The 24,869-nt window shown below is 46.1% G+C and overlaps 1 protein-coding gene across 3 annotated transcripts in view; it reads left to right on the forward strand.

Moving 5' to 3' along the window:
* Nucleotides 1-24,869, forward strand: part of phex (phosphate regulating endopeptidase homolog, X-linked) — a 162,812-nt gene that overhangs the window by 101,601 nt on the left and 36,342 nt on the right. For 2 of the 3 annotated variants that reach the window (XM_070894119.1, XM_070894120.1), the window contains exons 9-15: nt 1,591-1,736; nt 4,521-4,614; nt 5,383-5,511; nt 11,973-12,074; nt 19,971-20,048; nt 22,158-22,261; nt 23,971-24,029. In XM_070894119.1, coding sequence (XP_070750220.1) covers nt 1,591-1,736; nt 4,521-4,614; nt 5,383-5,511; nt 11,973-12,074; nt 19,971-20,048; nt 22,158-22,261; nt 23,971-24,029 — 712 coding nt within the window. The remainder of the gene's footprint in view (nt 1-1,590; nt 1,737-4,520; nt 4,615-5,382; nt 5,512-11,972; nt 12,075-19,970; nt 20,049-22,157; nt 22,262-23,970; nt 24,030-24,869) is intronic. The other variant, XM_070894121.1, reaches the window with a different exon arrangement.

Genomic DNA, 24,869 nt, shown 5'->3' on the forward strand with positions numbered 1-24,869 from the left:
CCCCACTCCCAGTGTACTGTCCCCCCTTCTCCCAGTGTACTGTCCCCCCCCCACTCCCAGTGTACTGTCCCCCCTACTCCCAGTGTACTGTCCCCCACTCCCAGATACCGTCCCCCGCTCCCAGTGTACTGTCCCCCGCTCCCAGTGTATTGTCCCCCACTCCCAGTGTACTGTCCCCCACTCCCAGTGTACTGTCCCCCCTACTCCCAGTGTACTGTCCCCCCCCCACTCCCAGTGTACTGCCCCCCCTACTCCCAGTGTACTGTCCCCCCCCTACTCCCAGTGTACTGTCCCCCTCCCACTCCCAGTGTACTGTCCCCCCCCACTCCCAGTGTACTGTCCCCCCCCTACTCCCAGTGTACTGTCCCCCCCCACTCCCAGTGTACTGTCCCCCACTCCCAGTGTACTGTCCCCCCCACTCCCAGTGTACTGTCCCCCCCCCTACTCCCAGTGTTCTTTCCCCCCCCCGGCTCCCAGTGTACTGTCCCCCCCCCACTCCCAGTGTACTGTCCCTCACTCCCAGTGTACTGTCTCCCCCACTCCCAGTGTACTGTCCCCCCTACTCCCAGTGTACTGTCCCCCCTACTCCCAGTGTTCTGTCCCCCCTACTCCCAGTGTACTGTCCGCCCTACTCCCAGTGTAGTGTCCCCCCCCACTCCCAGTGTACTGTCCCCCACTCCCAGTGTACTGTCCCCCTACTCCCAGTGTACTGTCCCCCTACTCCCAGTGTATTGTCCCCCACTCCCATGAGTACTGTCCCCCTACTCCCAGTGTACTGTCCCCCACTCCCAGTGTACTGTCCCCCTACTCCCAGTGTATTGTCCCCCACTCCCAGTGTACTGTCCCCCACTCCCAGAGTACTGTCCCCCACTCCCAGTGTACTGTCCCCCCTACTCCCAGTGTACTGTTCCCCCTACTCCCAGCGTACTGTTCCCCTACTCCCAGTGTACTGTCCCCCACTCCCAGAGTACTGTCCCCCACTCCCAGAGTACTGTCCCCCACTCCCAGTGTACTGTCCCCCCTACTCCCAGTGTACTGTCCCCCTACTCCCAGTGTACTGTCCCCCTACTCCCAGTGTACTGTCCCCCCCACTCCCAGTGTACTGTCCCCCACTCCCAGTGTTCTGTCCCCCCTACTCCCAGTGTACTGTCCCCCCTACTCCCAGTGTACTGTCGCCCCTACTCCCAGTGTACTGTCCCCCCCCCCACTCCCAGTGTACTGTCCCCCCCCCACTCCCAGTGTACTGTCCCCCCCCCACTCCCAGTGTACTGTCCCCACTCCCAGTGTGCTCACACTCCCTCCACCCCACCCCCCCCACCTCACCCCACCACCCCCCACCACTCCCGGTGTACTTGTTTTCCGAGACACCTGACGATGTTTGCATGCCGAAAGGTTCCTTAAACCTTCAGCCACAAATATTTCAGGTGGTCAGGTTTACTGGAGAGGAACGCACGCTGCCTGAGTTTGCAGAGTACAGAATCTCCATGGCCAGATGCTGGCTGACATTCCCACGAGGATCCCTGTTGCAGCTTCTGTGCCTCATTAGTGCTGCAACCTTCCAATCGCTTGTGATTTATCTCGTGTTCTCAGTTTGATTGGCTTCGCTATATGAAGATGGTGATTGATGCAGATGTTTACCCTGAACTGACACACATCGACATGTCGGAAGAGGTCATTGTGTCTGTTCCACAGTATTTCAAGGATTTGTTCCAGCTGTTAGACACTGTGGATAATAGGTAAGCTTAACATGACGTGAGATATACATTCCATTATCACAGCACTGTAGGATGAGTAGTTCATCACAAACCCCAGACATTGGGCTGTATGGAATTAATTTATGAATATTAGAACAGTGTCTCATTTGGATCCCTCTTGGACCCTTGCTTGCTTCAGATTATAACACGCGATATTATCAATGGACCTATGTCTGTTGCAGATTATCCAAACTTATTTAAATGCAATGAAATGACTTGGGTGACTTTAATGAAATGGGTGACTTTAATATGCATGTAGATTGGGCTAACCAAACTGGAAGCAATACGGTGGAGGAGGATTTCCTGGAGTGCATAAGGGATGGTTTTCTAGACCAATATGTCGAGGAACCAACTAGGGGGGGCAGGCCATCTTAGACTGGGTGTTGTGTAATGAGAGAGGATTAATTAGCAATCTCGTTGTGCGAGGCCCCTTGGGGAAGAGTGACCATAATATGGTGGAATTCTACATTAGGATGGAGAATGAAACAGTTAATTCAGGGACCATGGTCCAGAACTTAAAGAAGGGTAACCTTGATGGTATGAGGCGTGAATTGGCTAGGATAGATTGGCGAATGATACTTAAGGGGTTGAGAGTAGATGGGCAATGGCATTTAGAGACCGCATGGATGAACTACAACAATTGTACATCCCTGTCTGGCGTAAAAATAAAAAAGGGAAGGTGGCTCAACCGTGGCTATCAAGGGAAATCAGGGATAGTATTAAAGCCAAGGAAGTGGCATACAAATTGGCCAGAAATAGCAGTGAACCTGGGGACTGGGAGAAATTTAGAACACAGCAGAGGAGGCCAAAGGGTTTGATTAGGGCAAGGAAAATAGAGTACGAGAGGAAGCTTGCAGGGAACATTAAGACGGACTGCAAAAGTTTCTATAGATATGTAAAGAGAAAAAGGTTAGTAAAGACAAACGTAGGTCCCCTGCAGTCAGAATCAGGGGAAGTCATATTTGGAAAAAGGAAATGGCAGACCAATTGAACAAGTACTTTGGTTCGGTATTCACTAAGGAGGACACAAACAACCTTCCGGATATAAAAGGGGTCAGAGGATCTCGTGAGAAGGAGGAACTGAGGGAAATCCTTCTTAGTCGGGAAATTGCGTTGGGGAAATTGATGGGATTGAAGGCCGATAAATCCCCAGGGCCTGATGGACTGCATCCCACAGTACTTAAGGAGGTGGCCTTGGAAATAGCGGATGCATTGACAGTCATTTTCCAACATTCCATAGATTCTGGATCAGTTCCTATGGAGTGGAGGGTAGCCAATGTAACCCCACTTTTTAAAAAAGGAGGGAGAGAGAAAACAGGGAATTATAGACCGGTCAGCCTGACATCAGTAGTGGGTAAAATGATGGAACCAATTATTAAGGATGTCATAGCAGCACATTTGGAAAGAGGTGACATGATACATCCAAGTCAGCATGGATTTGTGAAAGGGAAATCATGCTTGACAAATCTTCTGGAATTTTTTGAGGATGTTTCCAGTAGAGTGGACAAGGGAGAACCAGTTGATGTGGTATATTTGGGATTTCAGAAGGCTTTCGACAAGGTCCTACACAAGAGATTAATGTGCAAAGTTAAAGCACATGGGATTGGGGGTAGTGTGCTGACATGGATTGAGAACTGGTTGTCAGACAGGAAGCAAAGAGTAGGAGTAAATGGGTACTTTTCAGAATGGCAGGCAGTGACTAGTGGAGTACCGCAAGGTTCTGTGCTGGGGCCCCAGCTGTTTACATTGTACATTAATGATTTAGACGAGGGGATTAAATGTAGTATCTCCAAATTTGCGGATGACACTAAGTTGGGTGGCAGTGTGAGCTGCGAGGAGGATGCTATGAGGCTGCAGAGCGATTTGGATAGGTTAGGTGAGTGGGCAAATGCATGGCGGATGAAGTATAATGTGGATAAATGTGAGGTTATCCACTTTGGTGGTAAAAACAGAGAGACAGACTATTATCTGAATGGTGACAGATTAGGAAAAGGGGAGGTGCAACGAGACCTGGGTGTCATGGTACATCAGTCACTGAAGGTTGGCATGCAGGTACAGCAGGCGGTTAAGAAAGCAAATGGCATGTTGGCCTTCATAGCGAGGGGATTTGAGTACAGGGGAAGGGAGGTGTTGCTATAGTTGTACAGGGCCTTGGTGAGGCCATACCTGGAGTATTGTGTACAGTTTTGATCTCCTAACTTGAGGAAGGACATTCTTGCTATTCATGGAATGCAGCGAAGGTTCACCAGACTGATTCTTGGGATGGTGGGACTGACCTATCAAGAAAGACTGGATCTACTGGGCTTGTATTCACTGGAGTTCAGAAGAATGAGAGGGGATCTCATAGAAACGTTTAAAATTCTGATGGGTTTAGACAGGTTAGATGCAGGAAGAATGTTCCCAATGTTGGGAAAGTCCAGAACCAGGGGTCACAGTCTAAGGATAAGGGGTAAGCCATTTAGGACCGAGATGAGGAGAAACTTCTTCACCCAGAGAGTGGTGAACCTGTGGAATTCTCTACCACAGAAAGTTGTTGAGGCCAATTCACTAAATATATTCAAAAAGGAGTTAAATGTAGTCCTTACTACTAGGGGGATCAAGGGGTATGGCGAGAAAGCAGGAATGGGGTACTGAAGTTGCATGTTCAGCCATGAACTCATTGAATAGCGGTGCAGGCTCGAAGGGCCGAATGGCCTAATCCTGCACCTATTTTCTATGTTTCTATGTTTCTATGTAACTCTGTCCTACTGTATAACCCGTTTATAGAACTATCGCCAACTATCTTATATGGAGAATTGTGCACAGGAGGATGGGGAACCTCAGCCAACGCTTCCTTAATAGGCACCTTGAATTTGTAAAGGTAAGTGATGACTGCAGCGGTTAGCTGGTTAGAGAGAAGTACACAGGAATGGGCTGCGGTGGGCATCGGTACCGTGTGCGTCTTGTGTTCGGATGAATGGGAGCGCCGTAAAACCTTAGCTGTTGTCAATCCATTGTAAAATGGGTAACAGTAACACGTTTCAGTGCAGTGCTAAATGCCTCACTGCTGGCAGGATCTCCTGAGCTGGTCAACATTGAAAATGATCAAAACACAACTGAAGGGCCCATCAGAGAGTGCTGATTTTACCAGTAATTGTACCTCTTGGGGAGAATTTATACATTTTGCATTGATGGTTAATTTGCATCATTCACAGATGATGCCTCTAGGGCAGATTTCACAATGTTATGTTTAGAGAGCCCTCACATTCGACAACATGCCTCAGTGTCCCTGATTATATCACTATCGTGGTGTTTCCCCCCTCCCCCCCATCCTATTGCGGTGTCCCCTGTCCTATTGCGCACAGCGTCTCCACGTCCTGTCGCGGGCGGTGTCCCCCGTTATCTTTTTTGTGACCCCACTCCCACTATGCAAAGAACATAGGGAAACGCGGCAGGGAATTGGTGCACTGCAACGTCCTGCACACAGCAATGTGATAAGTGACCAATTTATTTGATTGAGTGCTGTTGGCTGAGTGATAAGTGTTGAGATCAGAATTAGGAATGTGAGCCACCTTCTCTTTGGGAGAGGCAAAAAGGAGATTAGTTGAAGCGAATTGCAAGTGCCTTAATTCTCTGCACCTTACTTCAGGTGATTAATGGGGCGACTTCATTGTCTGCGCGATGGAACAAATGTGTGAACTTTGCGGAATATGTTCTATCATTTGCTGTTGGAAGAATGTTTGTTGAAGCACATTTTCAGGAGGACAAGAAGCAACTGGTAAGTTGTGTGCTGCTCACCAGCTCTCACTGTTGTGCAGGTAGTTTGCCTCCAGCTATAAATGGTGAGCATTATCTTTAACTACATTCCTTCAGCTGAAAGAATCTAACCACGTTGCACTAATGTTATAACAGTGATTGAACTTCAAAAGGACATCATTGGATGTGAAGCAGCTTGGGACATCCGTAAGCTTGTGAATCATCATCATAGGCAGTCCCTCGGAATCGAGGAAGACTTGCTTCCACTCTTAAAAATTAGTCCTTAGGTGGCTGAACAGTCCAATACGAGAGCCACAGTCCCTGTCACAGGTGGGACAGACAGTCGTGGAGGGTGGGACAGGTTTGCCGCACGCTCTTTCTGCTGCCTGCGCTTGATTTCTGCATGCTCTCGGCGATGAGACTCGAGGTGCTCAGTGCCCCCCCCCCCCCACTTTATACAAATGCAAAACAGATACACCGCTTTGAGTATTGTTGAGGGGGATGACTCATCAGGGGAGGGCAGCAGCAGCCAAGTTCATGGCACCGTGGCTGGCTCTGTTGCACAGGAGGGCAGGAAAAAGAGTGGGAGAGCGATAGTGATAGGGGACTCAATTGTAAGGGGAATAGATAGGCGTTTCTGAGGTCGCAACTAAGACTCCAGAATGGTATCTTGCCTCCCTGGTGCAAGGGTCAAGGATGTCTCAGAGCGGGTGCAGGACATTCTGAAAAGGGAGGGTGAACAGCCAGTTCTCGTGGTGCACATTGGTACCAACGATATAGGTAAAAAAAGGGATGAGGTCCTACGAGACGAATTTAAGGAGCTAGAAGCTAAATTAAAAAGTAGTACCTCAAAAGTAGCAATCTTAGGATTGCTACCAGTGCCACGTGCTAGTCAGAGTAGGAATCACAGGATAGCGCAGATGAATACGTGGTTTGAGCAGTGGTGCAGCAGGGAGGGATTCAAATTCCTGGGACATTGGAACCGGTTCTGGGGGAGGTGGGACCAGTACAAACTGGACAGTCTGCACCTGGGCAGGACCGGAACCAATTTCCTAGGGGGAGTGTTTGCTAGTGCTATTGGGGAGGAGTTAAACTAATATGGCAGGGGGATGGGAACCAATGAGGGAGACAGAGGGAAACAAAATGGAGACAGAAGCAAAAGACAGAAAGGAGATGAGTAAAAGTGGAGGGCAGAGAAACCCAAGGCAAAAAACAAAAAGGGCCACTGTACAGCAAAATTCTAAATGGTCAAAGAGTAATAAAAAGGCAAGCCTGAAAGCTCGGTGCCTCAATGCGAGGAGTATTCGGAACCCAGGATAAGGCTCTGAGCTAGTTAGAATGGGTGAGAGCTCAGATGAACAGGACCCCAAGAAAGAATGCAAAAGGCAGGAGGCAACAGAGCAGAGTAGCATTGGGATAAGTATAAACCACAAGGTGATAGGAAGGGACAATATGTATGAATGTAAAGGGGCTGCAGGAGGGGTCAAAACTAAAAATCATGGTTTAAAAACTAGTATTAAACCACTCTACCTAAACGCACGCAGCATTCGAAATAAAGTAAATGAGTTGACGGCACAAATCATTACAAATGGGTATGATTTGGTGGCCATTACAGAAATGTGATTGCAGGGTGGCCAAGACTGGGAATTAAACATACAGGGGTATCTGACAATTCGGAAGGATAGACAAGAAGAGAAAGGAGGTGGGGTAGCTCTGTTAATAAAGGATGATATCAGGGCAGTTGTGAGAGATGATATTGGCTCTAATGAACAAAATGTTGAATCACTGTGGGTGGAGATTAGAGATAGTAAGGGGAAAAAGTCACTGGTGGGCGTAGTTTATAGGCCCCCAAATAATAACTTCACGGTGGGACGGACAATAATCAAGGGAATAATGGAGGCATGTGAAAAAGGAACGGCAGTGATCATGAGGGATTTTAACCTACATATCGATTGGTCAAATCAAATCGCACGGGGTAGCCTGGAGGAGGAATTCAAAGAATGTATACGGGATTGTTTCTTAGAACAGTGTGTTACAGAACCTACAAGGGAGCAAGCTATCTTAGATCTGGTCCTGTGTAATGAGACAGGAATAATAAACGATCTCCTAGTAAAAGATCCTTTCGGAATGAGTGATCACAGTATGGTTGAATTTGTAATACAGATTGAGGGTGAGGAAGTAGTATCTCAAACGAGCATACTATGCTTAAACAAAGGGGACTACATTGGGATGAGGGCAGAGTTGGCTAAAGTAGACTGGGAACACAGACTAAATGGTGGCACAATTGAGGAATAGTGGAGATCTTTTAAGGAGCTCTTTCATAGTGCTCAACAAAAATATATTCCAATGAAAAAGAAGGGCGGTAAGAGAAGGGATAACCAGCCGTGGATAACCAAGGAAATAAAGGAGAGTATCAAATTAAAAACCAATGCGTATAAGGTGGCCAAGGTTAGTGGGAAACTAGAAGATTGGGAACATTTTAAACAACAGCAAAGAATGACTAAGAAAGCAATAAAGAAAGGAAAGATAGATTACGAAAGTAAACTTGCGCAAAACATAAAAACAGATAGTAAAAGCTTTTACCGATATATAAAACGGAAGAGAGTGACTAAAGTAAATGTTGGTCCCTTAGAAGATGAGAAGGGGGATTTAATAATGGGAAATGTGGAAATGGCTGAGACCTTAAACAATTATTTTACTTCGGTCTTCACAGTGGAAGACACAAAAACCATGCCAAAAATTACTGGTCACGGGAATGTGGGAAGGGAGGACCTTGAGACAATCACTATCACTAGGGAGGTAGTGCTGGACAGGCTAATGGGACTCAAGGTAGACAAGTCCCCTGGTCCGGATGAAATGCATCCCAGGGTATTAAAAGGGATGGCGGAAGTTATAGCAGATGCATTCGTTATAATCTACCAAAATTCTCTGGACTCTGGGGAGGTACCAGCGAATTGGAAAGCAGCTAATGTAATGCCTCTGTTTAAAAAAAAGGGGGCAGACAAAAGGCAGGTAACTATAGGCCGGTTAGTTTAACATCTGTAGTGGGGAAAATGCTTGAAGCTATCATTAAGGAAGAAATAGCGGGACATGCTGATAGAAATAGTGCAATCAAGCAGACGCAACATGGATTCATGAAGGGGAAATCATGTTTAACTAATTTACTGGAATTCTTTGAGGATATAATGTGCATGGTGGATAGAGGTGTACCGATGGATGTGGTGTATTTAGATTTCCAAAAGGCATTCGATAAGGTGCCACACAAAAAGTTACTGCAGAAGATAAAGGTATGCGGAGTCAGAGGAAATGTATTAGCATGGATCGAGAATTGGCTGGCTGACAGAAAGCAGAGAGTCCGGTTAAATGGGTCCTTTTCGGGTTGGAAATCGGTGGTTTGTGGTGTGCCACAGGGATCGGTGCTGGGACCACAACTGTTTACAATATACATAGATGACCTGGAAGAGGGGACAGAGTGTAGTGTAACAAAATTTGCAGATGGCACAAAGATTAGTGGGAAAGCGGGTTGTGTAGAGGACACAGAGAGGCTGCAAAGAGATTTAGATAGGTTAAGCGAATGGGCTAAGGTTTGGCAGATGGAATACAATGTCAGAAAATGTGAGGTCATCCACCTTGGAAAAAAAAAGTGAAAGGGAATATTATTTGAATGGTAGAAATTACAACATGCTGCGGTGCAGAGGGACCTGGGGGTCCTTGTGCATGAATCCCAAAAAGTTAGTTTGCAGGTGCAGCAGGTAATCAGGAAGGCGAATGGAATGTTGGCCTTCATTGCGAGAGGGATGGAGTACAAAAGCATGGAGGTCCTGCTGCAACTATACAAGGTATTGGTGAGGCCGCACCTGGAGTACTGTGTGAGTTTTGGTCACTTTACTTAAGGAAGGATATACTAGCTTTCGAGGGGGTACAGAGACGATTCACTAGGCTGATTCCGGAGATGAGGGGGTTGGTTACCTTATGACGATAGATTGAGTAGACTGGGTCTTTACTCATTGGAGTTCAGAAGGATGAGGGGTGATCTTATAGAAACATTTAAAATAATGAAAGGGATAGACAAGATAGAGGCAGAGAGGTTGTTTCCACTGGTCGGGGAGACTAGAACTAGGGGGCACAGCCTCAAAATACGGGGGAGCCAATTTAAAACCAAGTTGAGAAGGAATTTCTTCTCCCAGAGGGTTGTGAATCTGTGGAATTCTCTGCCCAAGGAAGCAGTTGAGGCTAGCTCATTGAATGTATTCAAATCATAGATAGATAGATTTTTAACCAATAAGGGAATTAAGGGTTATGGGGAGCGGGCGGGTAAGTGGAGCTGAGTCCACGGCCAGATCAGCCATGATCTTGTTGAATGGCGGAGCAGGCTCGAGGGGCTAGATGGCCTACTCCTGTTCCTAATTCTTCTGTTCTTATGTTCTTATGAGTCTTCCCCGATTGCTCCAAACATGTTCCACCGCTATGAGCAACACCAAGATTTATCCTCCGTGCTTTAGAGACCAAATATCCCTCTGGGTCCTGGTGGAATCCTTCTTACATTGCTCAAGATGAGTGCCTCTATACTTACTCCATCCTTTAATCGCTCCTACACACGGTCTACATATAGCTCTCCGAGGAAATTATCTCATCACATCCCTGAAAGCCGCTTCTCACTTACCTATTCCCCCGCCACCCTATTGTTCAAATTATCTATCACTGTTAAAATTCTGCCCTAATCTCTGATTTCCTGGGTAGCATTTGGCCTTCAAGTCTGTTTTTGGGTGTCAGAAAATACCACTTTCACGTGACCACACCATTGACTCTTAAAACTAGAGCCGTAATTGGACAACAGAACCAATTCATACAGAAAAAGCTGTTTCATGATGGGCCTTGTAGCCTCATTTTGCCATCCTGCTTCTGATCACCTTGCTCCCCAGCCCCTTGACGCGCTTTCCTATGACCGGTTGTTGCCAGTGTTAAAGTATATTGGAAAAACGAGGATTCTATTTCCATCCTAAGATGCTTTTTACAACAAACATTTGTCCAAAAAGTAGGTTTTAAGGACAATCTTAAAGGAATAGATGAACATAGGAAGTTGGAGGGTTTATGGGGGGTTAATTAATCTATTATGGACTGTTCTTGTATTTATGTCATATTTACATGCAGGTACAGCAGGTGGTGAAGAAGGCAAATGGCATGTTGGCATCATAGCGAGAGGGTTTGAGTATAGGAGCTAGGAGGTCTTACTGCCGTTGTACAGGGCCTTGGTGAGGCCTCACCTGGAATGTTGTGTACAGTTTTGGTCTCCTAATCTGAGGAAGGACATTCTTGCTATTGAGGGAGTGCAGCGAAGGTTCACCAGACTGATTCCCGGGATGGCAGGACTGACATATGAAGAAAGATTGCATCGACTAGGCTTATATTCACTGGAATTTAGAAGAATGAGAGGGGATCTCATAGAAACATGTAAAATTCTGACAGAATTGGACAGGTTAGATGCAGGAAGAATGTTCCCGATGTTGGGGAAGTCCAGAACCAGGGGTCACAGTCTAAGGATAAGGGGTAAGCCATTTAGGACCGAGATGAGGAGAAACTTCTTCACTCAGAGAATTGTAAACCTGTGGAATTCTCTACCACAGAAAGTTGTTGAGGCCAGTTCGTTAGATATATTCAAAAGGGAGTTAGATGTGGCCGTTACGGCTAAAGGGATCAAGGGGTATGGAGGGAAAGCAGGAATGGGGTACTGAAGTTGCATGATCTTATTGAATGGTGGTGTAGGCTCGAAGGGCCGATTGGTCTACTGCTGCACCTATTTTCTATTTTTCTATGTTTACATGCCGTATAGCATTCTTTATGTTTGTGCTTGTAAATAAATCAAAGCGATTACAGAATATAAGGAGGCCACTTGGCCACCGCCATGCTAACTCTCAAATGGAGCTCCTCAAATAGTTTTTAAGTGTGGAAACTCTTGCCTGGAATTTCCATGGAGGTTCTTCCATCATCCACTGTGCCTCTGGCAGAGCATCCAGTGAAACCCCCAAGATCAAACCCTGCTGCGGAAATTCTTCCCCGGGCTGTTCAATGTGCATCATTCTGAAGTGAGTTTGCTGCCACAGCATAAGGTTACACTTAACCCTGTTACATTGGCAGATTAAAGTAAGTAAGGGTAATTGTTAATCATTGGGCCATGCATCTTCACCAACGCTAGATTATCAAGGAATGCTTCTGATAATAGGTAACAAAGCCCCACTTGTGGAAAGTGCTATGAATCCTTCAGAGATAAGTAATTGGATAATCAGTCGGAGCCTTGGCCTTCATTTTCTGATCCCTTCTAATCCAGGAACAAGGCCAAAGGAAAGTCCTGGGCTAAGATGGGATAATGTAGCACAGACCAGGGATCAAACCAAGTGTTTACATGATCTGGATATCTCAGTACAACACTTTACAATGCACCTTCCCATCAATTAAGGTTTAAAGCTTGTGTTTCTTGGGTTACAGACTGAAGATTTGGTCGCTGGTATTCGCTGGGCATTTGTGGACATACTGGATAAGGAAAATGACTGGATGGACAAGGAAACCAAGATCAAAGCTAAAGAAAAGGTACATTTTGCACATTTTAAAACAGATGGGCTAAAGTTTACGAGTTAGCAACACTGACGTGGGTCCTTGCTCAACGGGAGGGCAGATCGGGTGAGCAGTCGGTGTGCCTGCTTGTACCCCACTCCGATAAGCTAGCACAGTCTAGAGTCAGGCATCTCAATCACTGTTACTCTTTCGATCAGGTGATGTTCGCTATGTTTAGAATCATAGAAATTTACGGCACAGAGGGAAGCCATTTCGGCCCATTGTGTCCGTGCTGGCTGACAAAGCTATCCAGCCTAATCCCACTTTCCAGCCCTTGGTCCGTAGCCATGTAGGTTATGGCACTTCAAGTGCACATCCAAGTACTTTTTAACTGTGGTGAGAGTTTCTGCCTCTACCACCCTTTCAGGCAGTGAGTTCCAGATCCCACCACCCTCTGGGTGAAAAGGTTCTCAACTCCCCTCTAATCCTTCTACCAATTACTTTAAATCTATGCCCCCTAGTTATTGACCTCTACTACGGGAAATAGGTCCATCCTATCCACTCTGTCTAGGCCCCTCATCATTAAGTCTCCCTTCAGCTTCCTCTGTTCCAAAGAAAACAACCCCAGCTGATCCAATCTTTCTTCATAGCTAAAATTTTACAGTCCAGGCAACATCCTCGTAAATCTCCTCTGTACCGTCTCTAGTGCAATCACATCGTTCATGTAGTGTGGTGACCAGAACTGCACGCAGTACTCAAGCTGTGGCCTAACTATAGTGTTTTATACAGTTCAAGCATAACCTCTCTGCTCTTGTATTCTATGCCTCGGCTAATAAAGGAAAGTATCCCGGATGCTTTCTTCACCACCTTATCCACCTTATCCACCTGTCCTGCTACCTTCAGGGATCTGTGGACATGTATTTCAATGTCCCTCTGTTCCTCTATACTTCTCAGTATCCTACCATTTATTGTGTATTTCCTTGCCATATTAACCCTCCCCAAATGCATTACCTCACACTTCTCCGGATTGAATTCCATTTGCCACTTTTCTGCCAACCTGACCAGTCCATTGATATCTTCCTGCAGACTACAGCTTTCTTCCACACTATCAACCATACGGCCAATTTTTGTATCATCTGCAAACGTCTTAATCATGCCCCCTGCATTGAACTGTAAATCATTAATATATACCACAAAAAACAAGAACCCTGCGGAACCCCACTGGAAACAGCTTTCCAGTCACTAAAGCAGTCGTTGACCATTACCCTTTGCTTCCTGCCTCTGAGCCAATTTTGGATCCTACTTGCCACTTTGCCTTGGATCCCATGGGCTTTTACTTTTGTAACCAGTCTGCCATGTGGGACCTTATCAAAAGCCTTGCTAGAATCTATGTAAACTACATCAAATGCACTACCTTGTTACCTCCTCAAAAAAATTCAGTCAAGTTAGTCAGACATGGCCTTAACAAATCCCTGCTAACTGTCCTTGATTGATCCGTGCCTTTTTAAATGACGATTAATACTGTCCCTCAGATTTTTTTACAACAATTTTCCCACCACAGAGGTTAGGCTGAGTGGCCTGTAATTATTCGGTCTACCCCTTTCTAAACAACGTTAGCAGTCCTTCAGTATCACATCTGTAGCCAGAGGGGATTGGAAAATGATGGTTAGAGCCTTTGTTTTTTCCTCTCTCACTATGTGTATCTCATCTAATATTTCACACTCCTTCTTAACTACAATGTCTGCATCGTTCCTCTATTTTGTAAAGACAGATGTAAAGTATTCATTAAGAGCCTTAAGTCTTCCGCCTCCATACAAGCTTCCTTTTTTGGTCTCTAATAGGCCTTACTCTTTCCTTAGGTATCCTTTTGGTTTTTTTCTGTATTTATAAAACATCTTTGGGTTTTACTTGCCAATACTTTTGCTTGCCCTCTTTCCTTTTTAATTTATCCACTGCACTTTCTATACTCCTGCAGGCTTTCTGCAGTATTTAGCTCTCGGTATCCAATATAAGCTTCCCTTTTTTGTATTATCCTACCCTGTATGCCCCTTGATATCCAGGGGGCTCTAGATTTAGGAGTCCCACCCTTTTTCTTTGTGGGAATATATTTGCTCTGAACCCTCACTATCTCCTCCTTGAATGCCTCCCATTGCTCTGACACTGATTTACCTTCAAGTAGCTGTTTCCAGTGATTAGCTAAATCGCATGTCAGCTTAGCAAAATTGACTTTTCTCCAATTGAGAATTTTTATTTATGGTCTATCTTTGTCTTTTCAATAATTACCCTAAATATAACTGAATTATGATCACTAGCACCAAAATGCATTCCCACTGATACCCCTTCCACCTGCCCAGCTTAATTCCCTAAAACTAAGTCCAGAACTGCCCCCTCTCTTGTTGTGCTTGCTACGCACTGGCTAAAAACGTTCTCCTAAATGCATTTTAAGAATTCTGCCTTTTACACTGATTCTGTCCCAGTTAATATTAGGGTAGTTGAAATCCCCTACTATTACCCTTTACTGCCATATTGTTTTTGCATCTCAGAAATTTGCCTTTATATTTGCTCTTCTATCTCCTCTGACTATTTGGAGGTCTATAATACACTGTAAATTGCCTCATTTTTTGACTCTTCAGTTCAACCCATATGGCCTAATTTGATGGTTCCTCTAACACATCATCCCTCCTCACAGCTGTAATTGTTTCTTTAACCGATAATGTGACCCCTCTCCTTTTTTATCCCCCTCTCTATCTCGTCTGAAAACCCTGTAACCAGGAATGTTGAGCTGCCATTCCTGCCCTATGTTTTAGTAAAAGCTATGATATCATCCTTCTACATGTCTATTTGTGCCCTCAGCTCACCTGCCTTATTCACTAGACTCCTTGCATTGAAGTATACCATTATATACTGCAAAACCCCTTTGCTTTCTATTTTCTAACTTTGCCTCTGCCTTCCAAATTCACGTACAAATTTACTTCCATTTACAGCTTTGCTTCTCTCCCTTATGACTCTACACTCCAGTTCCTATCCCCCTGCCAAACTAGTTTAAACTTTCCCTAACAGCACTAGCAAACCTCCCCGCCAGGATATTGGTCCCGGCCCTGTTGAGATGCAAACCATCCGGCTCGTACAGGTCCCACCTCACCCAGAAATGGTCCCAATGCCTCAGGAATCTAAAGTCCTTCCTCCTGTACCATCTCTCCAGCCACTCATTTATCTGCTCTGTCCTCCTATTTCTGTACTCACTAGCGCATGGCACAGGAATAATCTGGAGATTACTAATTTGAGGTCCTGCTGATTAATCTCTTTCCTAGCTCCCTAAAATCTACCTTCAGGACCTCATCCTTCTTTCTACCTATTTCATTGGTACCGCTACAGACTACGACCTCTGGCTGTTCACCCTCCACTTCAGAATGTCCTGCAACCGCCCAGTGACCTCTTTGACCCTGGCACCAGGGAGGCAACATTCCATCCTGGAGTCATGTCTGCGGTCGCAGAAATGCCGGTCTGTTCCTCTAACTATTGAATCCCCTATCCCTATTGCTTTTCTGATCTTCCTCCTCCCCCCTGTACAGCTGAGCCACCCGTGGTGCTGTGGACTTGACTCTGGCTGTACTTCCCAGAGGAACCATCGTCCTCACCAGTATTCAGAACAGAATACTGGTTGGAGAGCAAGATGTACTCCGCGGACTCCTGCACTACCTGCTTGGTCCTCCTCTACTGTCTGGCAGTTACCCATTCCCTCTCTTCCTGCAAACTCTTGAGCTGCAGGGTGACCGCCTCCTGAAACGTGCTATCCACGCAGCTCTCCGCCTCGCAGTTGCACCGCAGTGACCCCAGCTGCTCAAGCTCCAAAACCCGGAGCTCTAGCTCCTCCAGCTGACGACACCTCGTGCACATGTGATTATCCAGGACACGAGAAGCATCCTGGACTTCCCAAATGGCACAGGATGTACATGCGGCAAAACTGAGGTGCCCTGCCATGTCTTTAATAGACTAACTAAACGTTAATTTAACCTACTGACCTAACTAAGAGAGAACAAAGGACAATAATTTACTCAGTTTAACAAGAACCACAGTTGATACTAAACACAAAGAAACCATATATTAGATATTTAGATACTTAACTTAGAGTCTTCCTTTTGAGTTGGACGTGAGAAACCACCTTCCTCTTCTCCACCAATCCCTATTATCGCCAAATTCTTCCACTCTGCTTGCGATCCACTCCAATTGCAATTTGCCCAGCTCTGTCTCCAAACTCTGCTCAAGCTCGGTGCATTTGCAAACTAGTGCCTAATGTATCCCTTTTGAGAGTCAAGCAAGTTACAATGACTTAATCAGCTTCGAGCTCACAACTCTTTGCACAACCACCGGAACCCGCAAATTAACAAAAACATTAATAACTCGAATTAAAATTCTGTTCCCTGTTGTGATGATAGACTCCAGTACCTCCGGTGCCCACCGGTCATGGAAAGCCTCGAGCGTGCCGGTGGACACCGCGTGCTCCATCTCCAGGGACACTCGAGCGCGAACCTAGTCACGAAAGAGAGGCAGGAAGTCGGGTTGAATGACCCCCACGACCTCCTGCTGCCTGGACCACCTTGGCCAGGCCCAGGAGCAGTCCCACGAGGAAGCCCTCCCCCCTCCCTGCACCGGGGTGGCCAAAGATCTGGAGCATGGGACTGAAGTGCAGCCAGAAATCGAGGAGCAGCCCCTTGAAATAGTGGAAGAGGGGCTGCAATCTCACACACCCTTCATAAACATGGAGCACTGACTCCTCCAGGCTGCAGAAAATGGCAGCTTCGAGCTCACAGCTTTTGCCACCTAATCTGGCAACCACTTACAGCTCTTAACTGCTAACTTCCACTGACTATGCAGTTTATTTTATGTTACAAGACAAAGCTAAATTCCAATCTGATGATTACTTATCTAACTTACATTATGACTTCCTCTTCGCCACCAATTCCTACTATCCAACAACAACATCCGTTATTTATACATCACCTTTAATGTAGTGAAACATCCCAAGGCGCTTCACAGAAGTGCTTTAAGACAAAACAGCTAAATTTAACACTGAGCCACACAAGAAGAAATTATGACAGATGACCATAAGCTGGTTAAAGATGTAGGTTTTAAGGAGCATCGTAAAGGAGAAAAGAGAGGTGGGGAGGTTTAGAGACGGAGTTCCAGAGCTTAGGGCCCAAGCAGCTGAAGGCACGCCCATTGATGGTTGAGCGATTTTAACCAGGGATGCTCAAGAGGGCAGAATTTAAGGAGCGCAGATATCTCATGGGTTTATGAGGCTGAAGAAGATTACGGAGATAGGGAGGGGCGAGGCCATGGAGGAGTTTGTAAACAAGGATGCGAATTTTGAAATCGTGCGTTGCTTAACCAGGAGCCAATGTAGGTCAGCGAGCACAGGGGTGATGGGTGATCAGGACTTGGTGCGAGTTAGGACATGGGCTGTCGAGTTTTGGATGACCTCAAGGTTACATAGTGTAGAATGTGGGAGGCCAGCCAGGAGTGCATTGGAGTAGTCAAGTCTAGAGGTAACAAAGGCATGGATGAGGGTTTCAGCAGCAGATGAGCTGAGGCAGGGGCGGAGGCAGGCAATGTTATGGAGGTGGAAATAGGCGGTTTTAGTTATGCTGCAGATATGTGGCCGGAAACTCATTACAAGATCAAATATGACGCCGATGTTGCGAACAGTCTGGTTTAGCCTCAGACAGATGCTAGGGAGAGGGATGGAGTCCGTGGCTAGGGAACGAAGTTTGTGGCAGGGACCAAAGACAATGGCTTCTGTCTTCCCAATATTTAATTGGAGAAAATTTCTGCTCATCCAATACTGGATGTTGGACAAGCAGTCTGACAATTTAGAGACATTGGAGGGGTCGAGAGAAGTGGTGGTGAGTTAGAGCTATTTGTCATCAGCGTACATGTGGAAACTGATGCCGTGTTTTCGGATGATATCGCCAAGGGCAGCATATCGACGAGAAATAAGAGGGGACCAAGGACAGATCCTTGGAGGACACCAGAGATAACGATGCAGGAGTGGGAAGAAACGCCATTACAAGAGATTTTCTGGCCACAATTAGACAGACAAGAATGGAACCAGGCGAGTGCAGTCCCACCCAGCTGGACGATGGTGGAGAAGCGTTGGAGGAGGATGGAGTGGTCAACCGTGTCAAAGGCTGCAGACAGGTCCCGGAGGACGAGGAGGGATAGATTACCTTTGTCACAGTCATAAAGGATGTCATTTGTGACTTTGAGAGCCGTTTCGGTACTGTGGCAGGGGCGGAAACCAGATTAAAGGGATTCAAACATGGACTTCCGGGAAAGATGATAATGGATTTGGGAGGTGACAACACGTTCAAGGGCTTTAGAGAGGAAAGAGAGATTGGAGATGGGGTGGTAGCTAGCAAGCACAGTGGGGTCAAGGGGTTTTTTTGAGGAGAGGGGTGATGACGTCAGATTTGAAGGAGATGGGGACAGTACCTGAGGAAAGAGAACCATTAACAATGTTGGCTAACATGGGAGCCAAAAAAGTTGGGTGGTCAGCAGTTTAGTGGGAATAGGGTCAGGGAGCAGGAAGTGAGTCTCATGGATAAGATGTGCATGGAGAGGTCAAGAGTGGAAATCAAAGAGAAACTGGAGAAAGATGCGAGTTCAGGGCTAGGGCAGGGGGAAACCTCAGAGGAAGTTTGGCCTGGTGGGCTAGGGGAAGGAAGGGAACTCGCAGAGGTAAATGATCGGATGGTCTCAATCTTTGAGTAATGAGCTCCTCGCACTTGTTGTTGGAGGTGAGTGTGGTGGAGTTTGGGGTGAGGGGTTTAAGAAGACGGTTAGCAGTAGAGAATAGTGGCCGAGTGTTATCTTTGCATTCCAGAATGATCCTGGAATAGTGAGCAGTTTTTGCAGACAAGAGTAGGACCCGATAATGCTTTGTGGTCGAGCCAGATCTGGCGGTGAATGGCTAAACCAGTTGTTCACCATATCCGTTCAAGTCTGCACCCCTTGGACTTGAGGGAACGAAGATGAGGGCTGTACCGGGGGAACGGCCAGGGTGGAGAGAGTAATGGATTTAATAGGGACTAGGGCATCAAAGGTTGTGTTGAGAGCATGGTTGAGCAGATCGGTGGCTGCAGAAATGTCATGGTGAAAGGAGGGCCAAAGGCTGGACAGTAAGTGCAGTTGTAATTTGCTTTTGTATCACCCAATTTTTCCACTCTACTTGCGACCCTCTCCAATTGAGATTTACTCAGCTCTATCTCCAAGCTCTGTGACAGAGCCAGGGTCGTCACTGTGTGCGCAAACATACACCAGGAATGCACACCGCAACATGATGTAGAAACTCACACTGTAACTCAATCCCAGTGTAACATGATAAGAAATCTTATCTGATAAGAAATATAGCGCCTTTCACGACCACTGGACGTCTCAAAGCGCTTTTACAACCAATGAAGTATTGTTGGAGTGTAGTGACTGTTGTAAAGTGGGAAACGCGGCAGCACAAATTGCGCACAGCAAACTCCCACAAGCAGCAATGTGGTAATGACCAGATAATCTGTTTTTGTTATGTTGATTGAGGGATAAATATTGGCCAAGACACCGGGGATAACTCCCCTGCTCTTCTTTGAAATAGTGCCACAGGATCTTTTATATCCACCTGAGAGAACAGACAGGGCCTCGGTTTAACACTCCCTTGGCACTGCACTGGAGTGTCAGCCTAGATTTATGTGCTCAAGTTCCTGGAGTGGGACTATGATCCCACAACCTTCTGACTCAGAGGCGAGAATGCTCCCCATTGAGCTATAGCTAACACTCAAACCGTGGTAGAATTACCATCATGTACACTGCAGAGGTTATTTACTGGGAGCTCCTGATGGTTCCTTCTGTTGGTTTAATTGTCACTAATTTCTTGATTCTCCTTTTCAGGCACATGCAGTTCTTGCCAAAATAGGATATCCCAGCTTCATAATGAACGATACTATCCTTAACAACAACTTCGTAAATGTAAAGTACCTGGATTCTGACTGAGCCACTGTTGCATTGTTGCAGGTTGTATTTCAATGTGCTCCCAGTTACACAATTTTCCAGAGATGGAAGCAGAATATTTGATCCATGTGGGTCCATCCTGATTGAGAAAATAAATGGGAGGAAAGTCTTTGGGAAATCAATGTGATTATTTTTCAATCGGCAACTATTTCAGTTCCTTCAGAATTCATATTTGTGCTTTTTGAGGAGTTTTAATGTGCATTAAGGAGGATAAGTGTGAAACTTATTGCATCAACCAGCTGGATCAGGTTTCCCAACATCAGATTTAAATGACAGTTAACTAAGACAAAACTCCAATGTTAAGTGATTATCCATCGATCATGCAATCCTAGAAACCCCCTCAGAAACTTGGTGCTGAGTGTTGTCCTCAGTTGGCAGGGGTCATAGGTCAGAGCTCAGCTCTGTTTACCCTTCAGTGAGAACAAAATTGGTTCAAACTAAAGAAGAAGAAAACTACGATGCAGTCCTTTCGATGGCCAGCTCCTCCCATCACAAGCACACCCCTTAACATTCTCCTCTTCAACCATTGGGATTCTCAGGAAATCCCGGGGCAGCACAGTGGGAGCAGAGAACGACTGTAACAGGTGTATGCCCCCTTTTCCTCTACACTGCATGTGGACACTGAGCATTACCCTGGTACAGTGAGGTGGTAACTGGCCCAATATATCTCACTCTGTCTAATATCCACATGCTGAAATCTTATAGTTGTAGAAAGAAAGATGTTGCATTTATATAAACACCTCTTAGGATGTCTCAAAGTGCTTTACAGCCAATTAAATACTTTTGAACATAAGAAATAGGAGCTGAAATAGGCCATTTGGCCCCTCGAGTCTGCTCCGCGATTCAATAAAATCATGGCTGATCTGATCTTGGCCTCAACTCCACTTCCTTGTCCACTCCCATAACCCTTGACTCCCTTATCGTTCAAAAATCTGTCTCTTCACCTTAACTTTATTCAATGACCCCGCCTCCACAGCTCTCTGGAGTAGAGAATTCCAAAGATTCATGACCCTTAGAGAAGAAATTCCTCCTCATCTCCATTTTAGATGGCCGACCCCTTATTCTGAAATTATGCCCCCTAGTTCTAGATTCCCCTACGAGTGAAAACATCCTCTCTGTATCTACCCTGTCAAGCCCTCCATAATCATAAACATTTCAATAACATCATCTCACATTCTTCTAAACTCCAATGCTTATAGACCCAAACTTGTCAACCTTTCTTAAGACAACCCCTCCATCTCAAGAATCAACCTAGTGAACCTAGTGTAGTCGCTGTTATAATGTAGGAAATATAGCCAATTTATGTATAGCAAGATCCCACAAACCACACTGAGATAAATGAGCAGATAATTTATTTTATTGATGTTGGTGGGGGGATAAATGTTGGCCAGGACACCAGGGAGAATGCCCCTGCTCCTCTTCGAAATAGTGCCATGGGATCTTTTATACCCACCTGAGAGAGCAGACGGGAGCTTGGTTTAACGTCTCATCCAAAAGACGGCACCTCCGACAGTGCAGCACCCCCTCAGCACGGCACTGGAGTGTCAGCCTAGATTTTGTGGGGGATTCTTCCAATCTTCTGCCATATCTTTGGAGGAATCCCCAGAGAAACATCAGCGATTGGTTCTACCGTGTCGCCAGGGTTTCCAACCGATGATCTGCCGCAGTTACAGCGGGAGATGAGTCCCTGCAGTTTCCATCCCCGACCCCCTACCCTTCTGTTTAAATCCGAGAGTGGTGAATTGAATCCACGGCCTTCTGACTCAGGGGAGAGCCCCTTGAACTGCCGGAGGTCAAAGGCAATGAGTCAAAGGTAAATGGACCAACCCCTGACAAGCGGCTTCATTGGTGGAACCGAGGACTGTGCACGACACTTGTAACAGTGTGTCCAAGCCAACATTCATAACCAGTGTGAAGGCTGTTCAGTTCCCTAAAGTCGGCCGTGACTCCCAGTCGGTGCCTGGTACAAACCCTTGAACCTTATCCTACAGGAGCAGAGAACGCTTTTGAAGTTGTGCTGGTTTATTGTTTGGAGTTTTCACTCACTTTGTCCTTTGCCTTTCACAGCTAACCATTTCGAAAACAGACTACTTTGGAAATGTGCTGCAGTCTCTTAAGTTCTTCGCTCAGATTGGTTTCTCATACTTAAGGAGCCGTGTTTCAAAGACAGAGTGAGTGTGTAAATGCTGCCGGGCTATTTGCCTTTTGATATCCCGCTGGTAGAAGCAAGGCACGCCTGCTATTAAAATGATGCTGTGCTGTGACCCGACATTGCTGGGAGCCCGGGTGCCGTGGGTATACTGGGATCACCCCTGCTGGTGACCTCCAGCACTGACCCTGTTGGAGAATGGAGGGTCAATATGAGACATCTCATTTGTCACGACAGGCCTCTCTCAGGTACTCGCCTGCAATGTATGCACCTGTGAGTAAGCTCACAGGTTTGTGTTGAAGTGCTCTCTATGCGGGAGTCCTCCCTCTATTTACTGGGGACTTGGCCTGGAGAGTGTTGCACGGAGCAGTCCCATGCAATAAGTTTTTAAGTAGGTTCACGGGCTCCCAGGCCGCCTGTAATTTCTGCGGTCTAGAGGAGTCTGTGTTCCATGTATACGGTGAATGTGCGAGGTTGCAGCCCCTCTTCCAATATTTGAAGGGGCTGCTCCTCAAATTCTGGTTGCACTTCAGTCCCACACTCCTGATCTTTGAGCACCCTGTGCAGAGGGGAGCGGGCAGGTCGGAAGGCCTCCTCGAAGGACTGCTCCTGGGCATGACCAAGAGTGCCATCAACCGGTCCAGGCAGCGGGAGGTCGAGGGGGTCGTTCAGCCCGACTACCTGCTTCTATTCCGTGGTTACATCTGAGCCAGGGTGTCCCTGGAGATGGAGCACGCGATGTCCACCGGTATGCTCGCGGCCTTCCGCGAGAGGTGGGCGCCGGATGGACTGGAGTGCATCATCACCCCCGGCAACCAAATTTTAATTTGAACTATGTCTGAAGTTTAATTTGTTTAAGTTTGTTGGTTTTAGTGCCCTCCCCCCTTTTAGCCAATGGCACTTGTATAATTTGTGTTTTTGGTGCCCTCAAAAAAAAACAAGCTGGCACTTGAAAAGTTTTTGGAGTGTGCCCCCCCACCCCCCTTAATCAGAGGGCACTTGATGACTGTGTCTATAAAAATAGTTGTAGAGCTGTTGAGTTTTGAGTGGCGTAGCCTATCACGTGATGTTCACAAGACTCAATAAAACCCCAGCCAGTTGGGTTCAGGGTGTCCACGATGAGGCAGGTAGTTGTGAGCCTGGTGGATGAACTGGTAATGTGTAGTGTGATTGTTAAACCATTGCTAATTAACTAACTAGTTCTTAATAGCAATGTGTTGCTATGAATTCTTAAGCAAAGAACCCATGAAGCAAATACATTACACTGACCGAACCGAGCTACCACTGGAGCAGGGCTAATGTCCAGTGAAATGATGGCCGCCCTCTTTGGTCCCCTCGCAAAAAGGGGGCCGACATTACAAAATCCTTTGTAATATTTTTGAAAGGTTCCCATCTTTAAGGTCATGGCTGGAGCGGTCCCTTGTGTCAGGCAGTAGGCCCATTTAAAAAGGTGAAAATGCTGTTCTGTGGAGTTCATAGCCTTGATCCCTTGTGAAATGCTCCAGTCAGTTGCCCACTGTTGTTTTACTACGTGATGCAGTGCACAGGACGTAATTACATTCAGATCTGTTAGTCAAATAGACACTAATGTGCTCGAAAGAGAGATTCTGCTTTTACGGAGATCCTTAGCCCATCTCGCAAAACCTCTCGGAGTGAGAAACATGCACTTTGAAATGCAGAGAGTGTTGTTAAGTACGTGATCGATCTAATCTAACTGTTCTTTTTGTAAAGATGGTACACCAATCCCACCACAGTCAATGCCTTCTACGTCCCAACATCTAACCAGATACGTAAGTATTTTGTTTGACTTTCAGTTTTGGTTGGATGAAGCTTCACTTTTCATTTGTCTCTGTTGAGTGAAAACGTTTTATGATGTAATGACAAAATGTATAACGGGTGTCCCCTTCCTTCAAGGGAAAAGGTAGACCATACAAAGCTAATGTCCCCTGGACGACAAAGGAAATAACAGTTAAACTAAAACAGATAAAGGAAGCTTATGACAAATGTCAGGAGCAAAATTCAGTTAATAACCAGGAAGATAATGGAAAGTACAGGAGGGAATTGAAAAAGTTAATACAGGAGGCAAAGAGAGGCTACGAGAAAAGATTAGCAGGCAACATTAAATTGAACCCTATAACATTTTATAAACATATAAAGTGTAAGTGGTTAGTTGGGGAAAAAGTTGGGCCTATTCAGGACCCAAAGAGAAATCTTCCTGTAGGGGCAGAGGACATGGCTAAAGTATTAAATGAGTACTTTGCATCTGTCTCACAAATGAAGTGGATGATGTGAAGGTTACATTAAAAGAGGAGAAGAATGTTGTGGACAGGATAATTAATAATAGGTAGAGAAGGCATATTAAAAAGATTATCATTACTGAAAGTTGGTAAGTCACCTGGTCCAGATGGAATGCATCCTAGGTTGCTGAGAGAAGCAAAGGTAGAAATAGCAGAGGCATTGGTCACAATCTTTCAACCCTCATTGGATACAGGAGTAGTGCCGGAGGACTGGAGGTTGCTGATATGATGTCACGATTCAAGAAAGGGGACAGGGATAAATTAGGAAACTACAGGCCAGGCAGCCTAACACCGGTAGTGGGGAAGTTACTGGAAACAATTATCAGGACAAAA

The sequence above is a fragment of the Pristiophorus japonicus genome, chromosome 11 (assembly GCF_044704955.1).
Source record: "Pristiophorus japonicus isolate sPriJap1 chromosome 11, sPriJap1.hap1, whole genome shotgun sequence".
Lineage (NCBI taxonomy): Eukaryota > Metazoa > Chordata > Chondrichthyes > Pristiophoridae > Pristiophorus > Pristiophorus japonicus.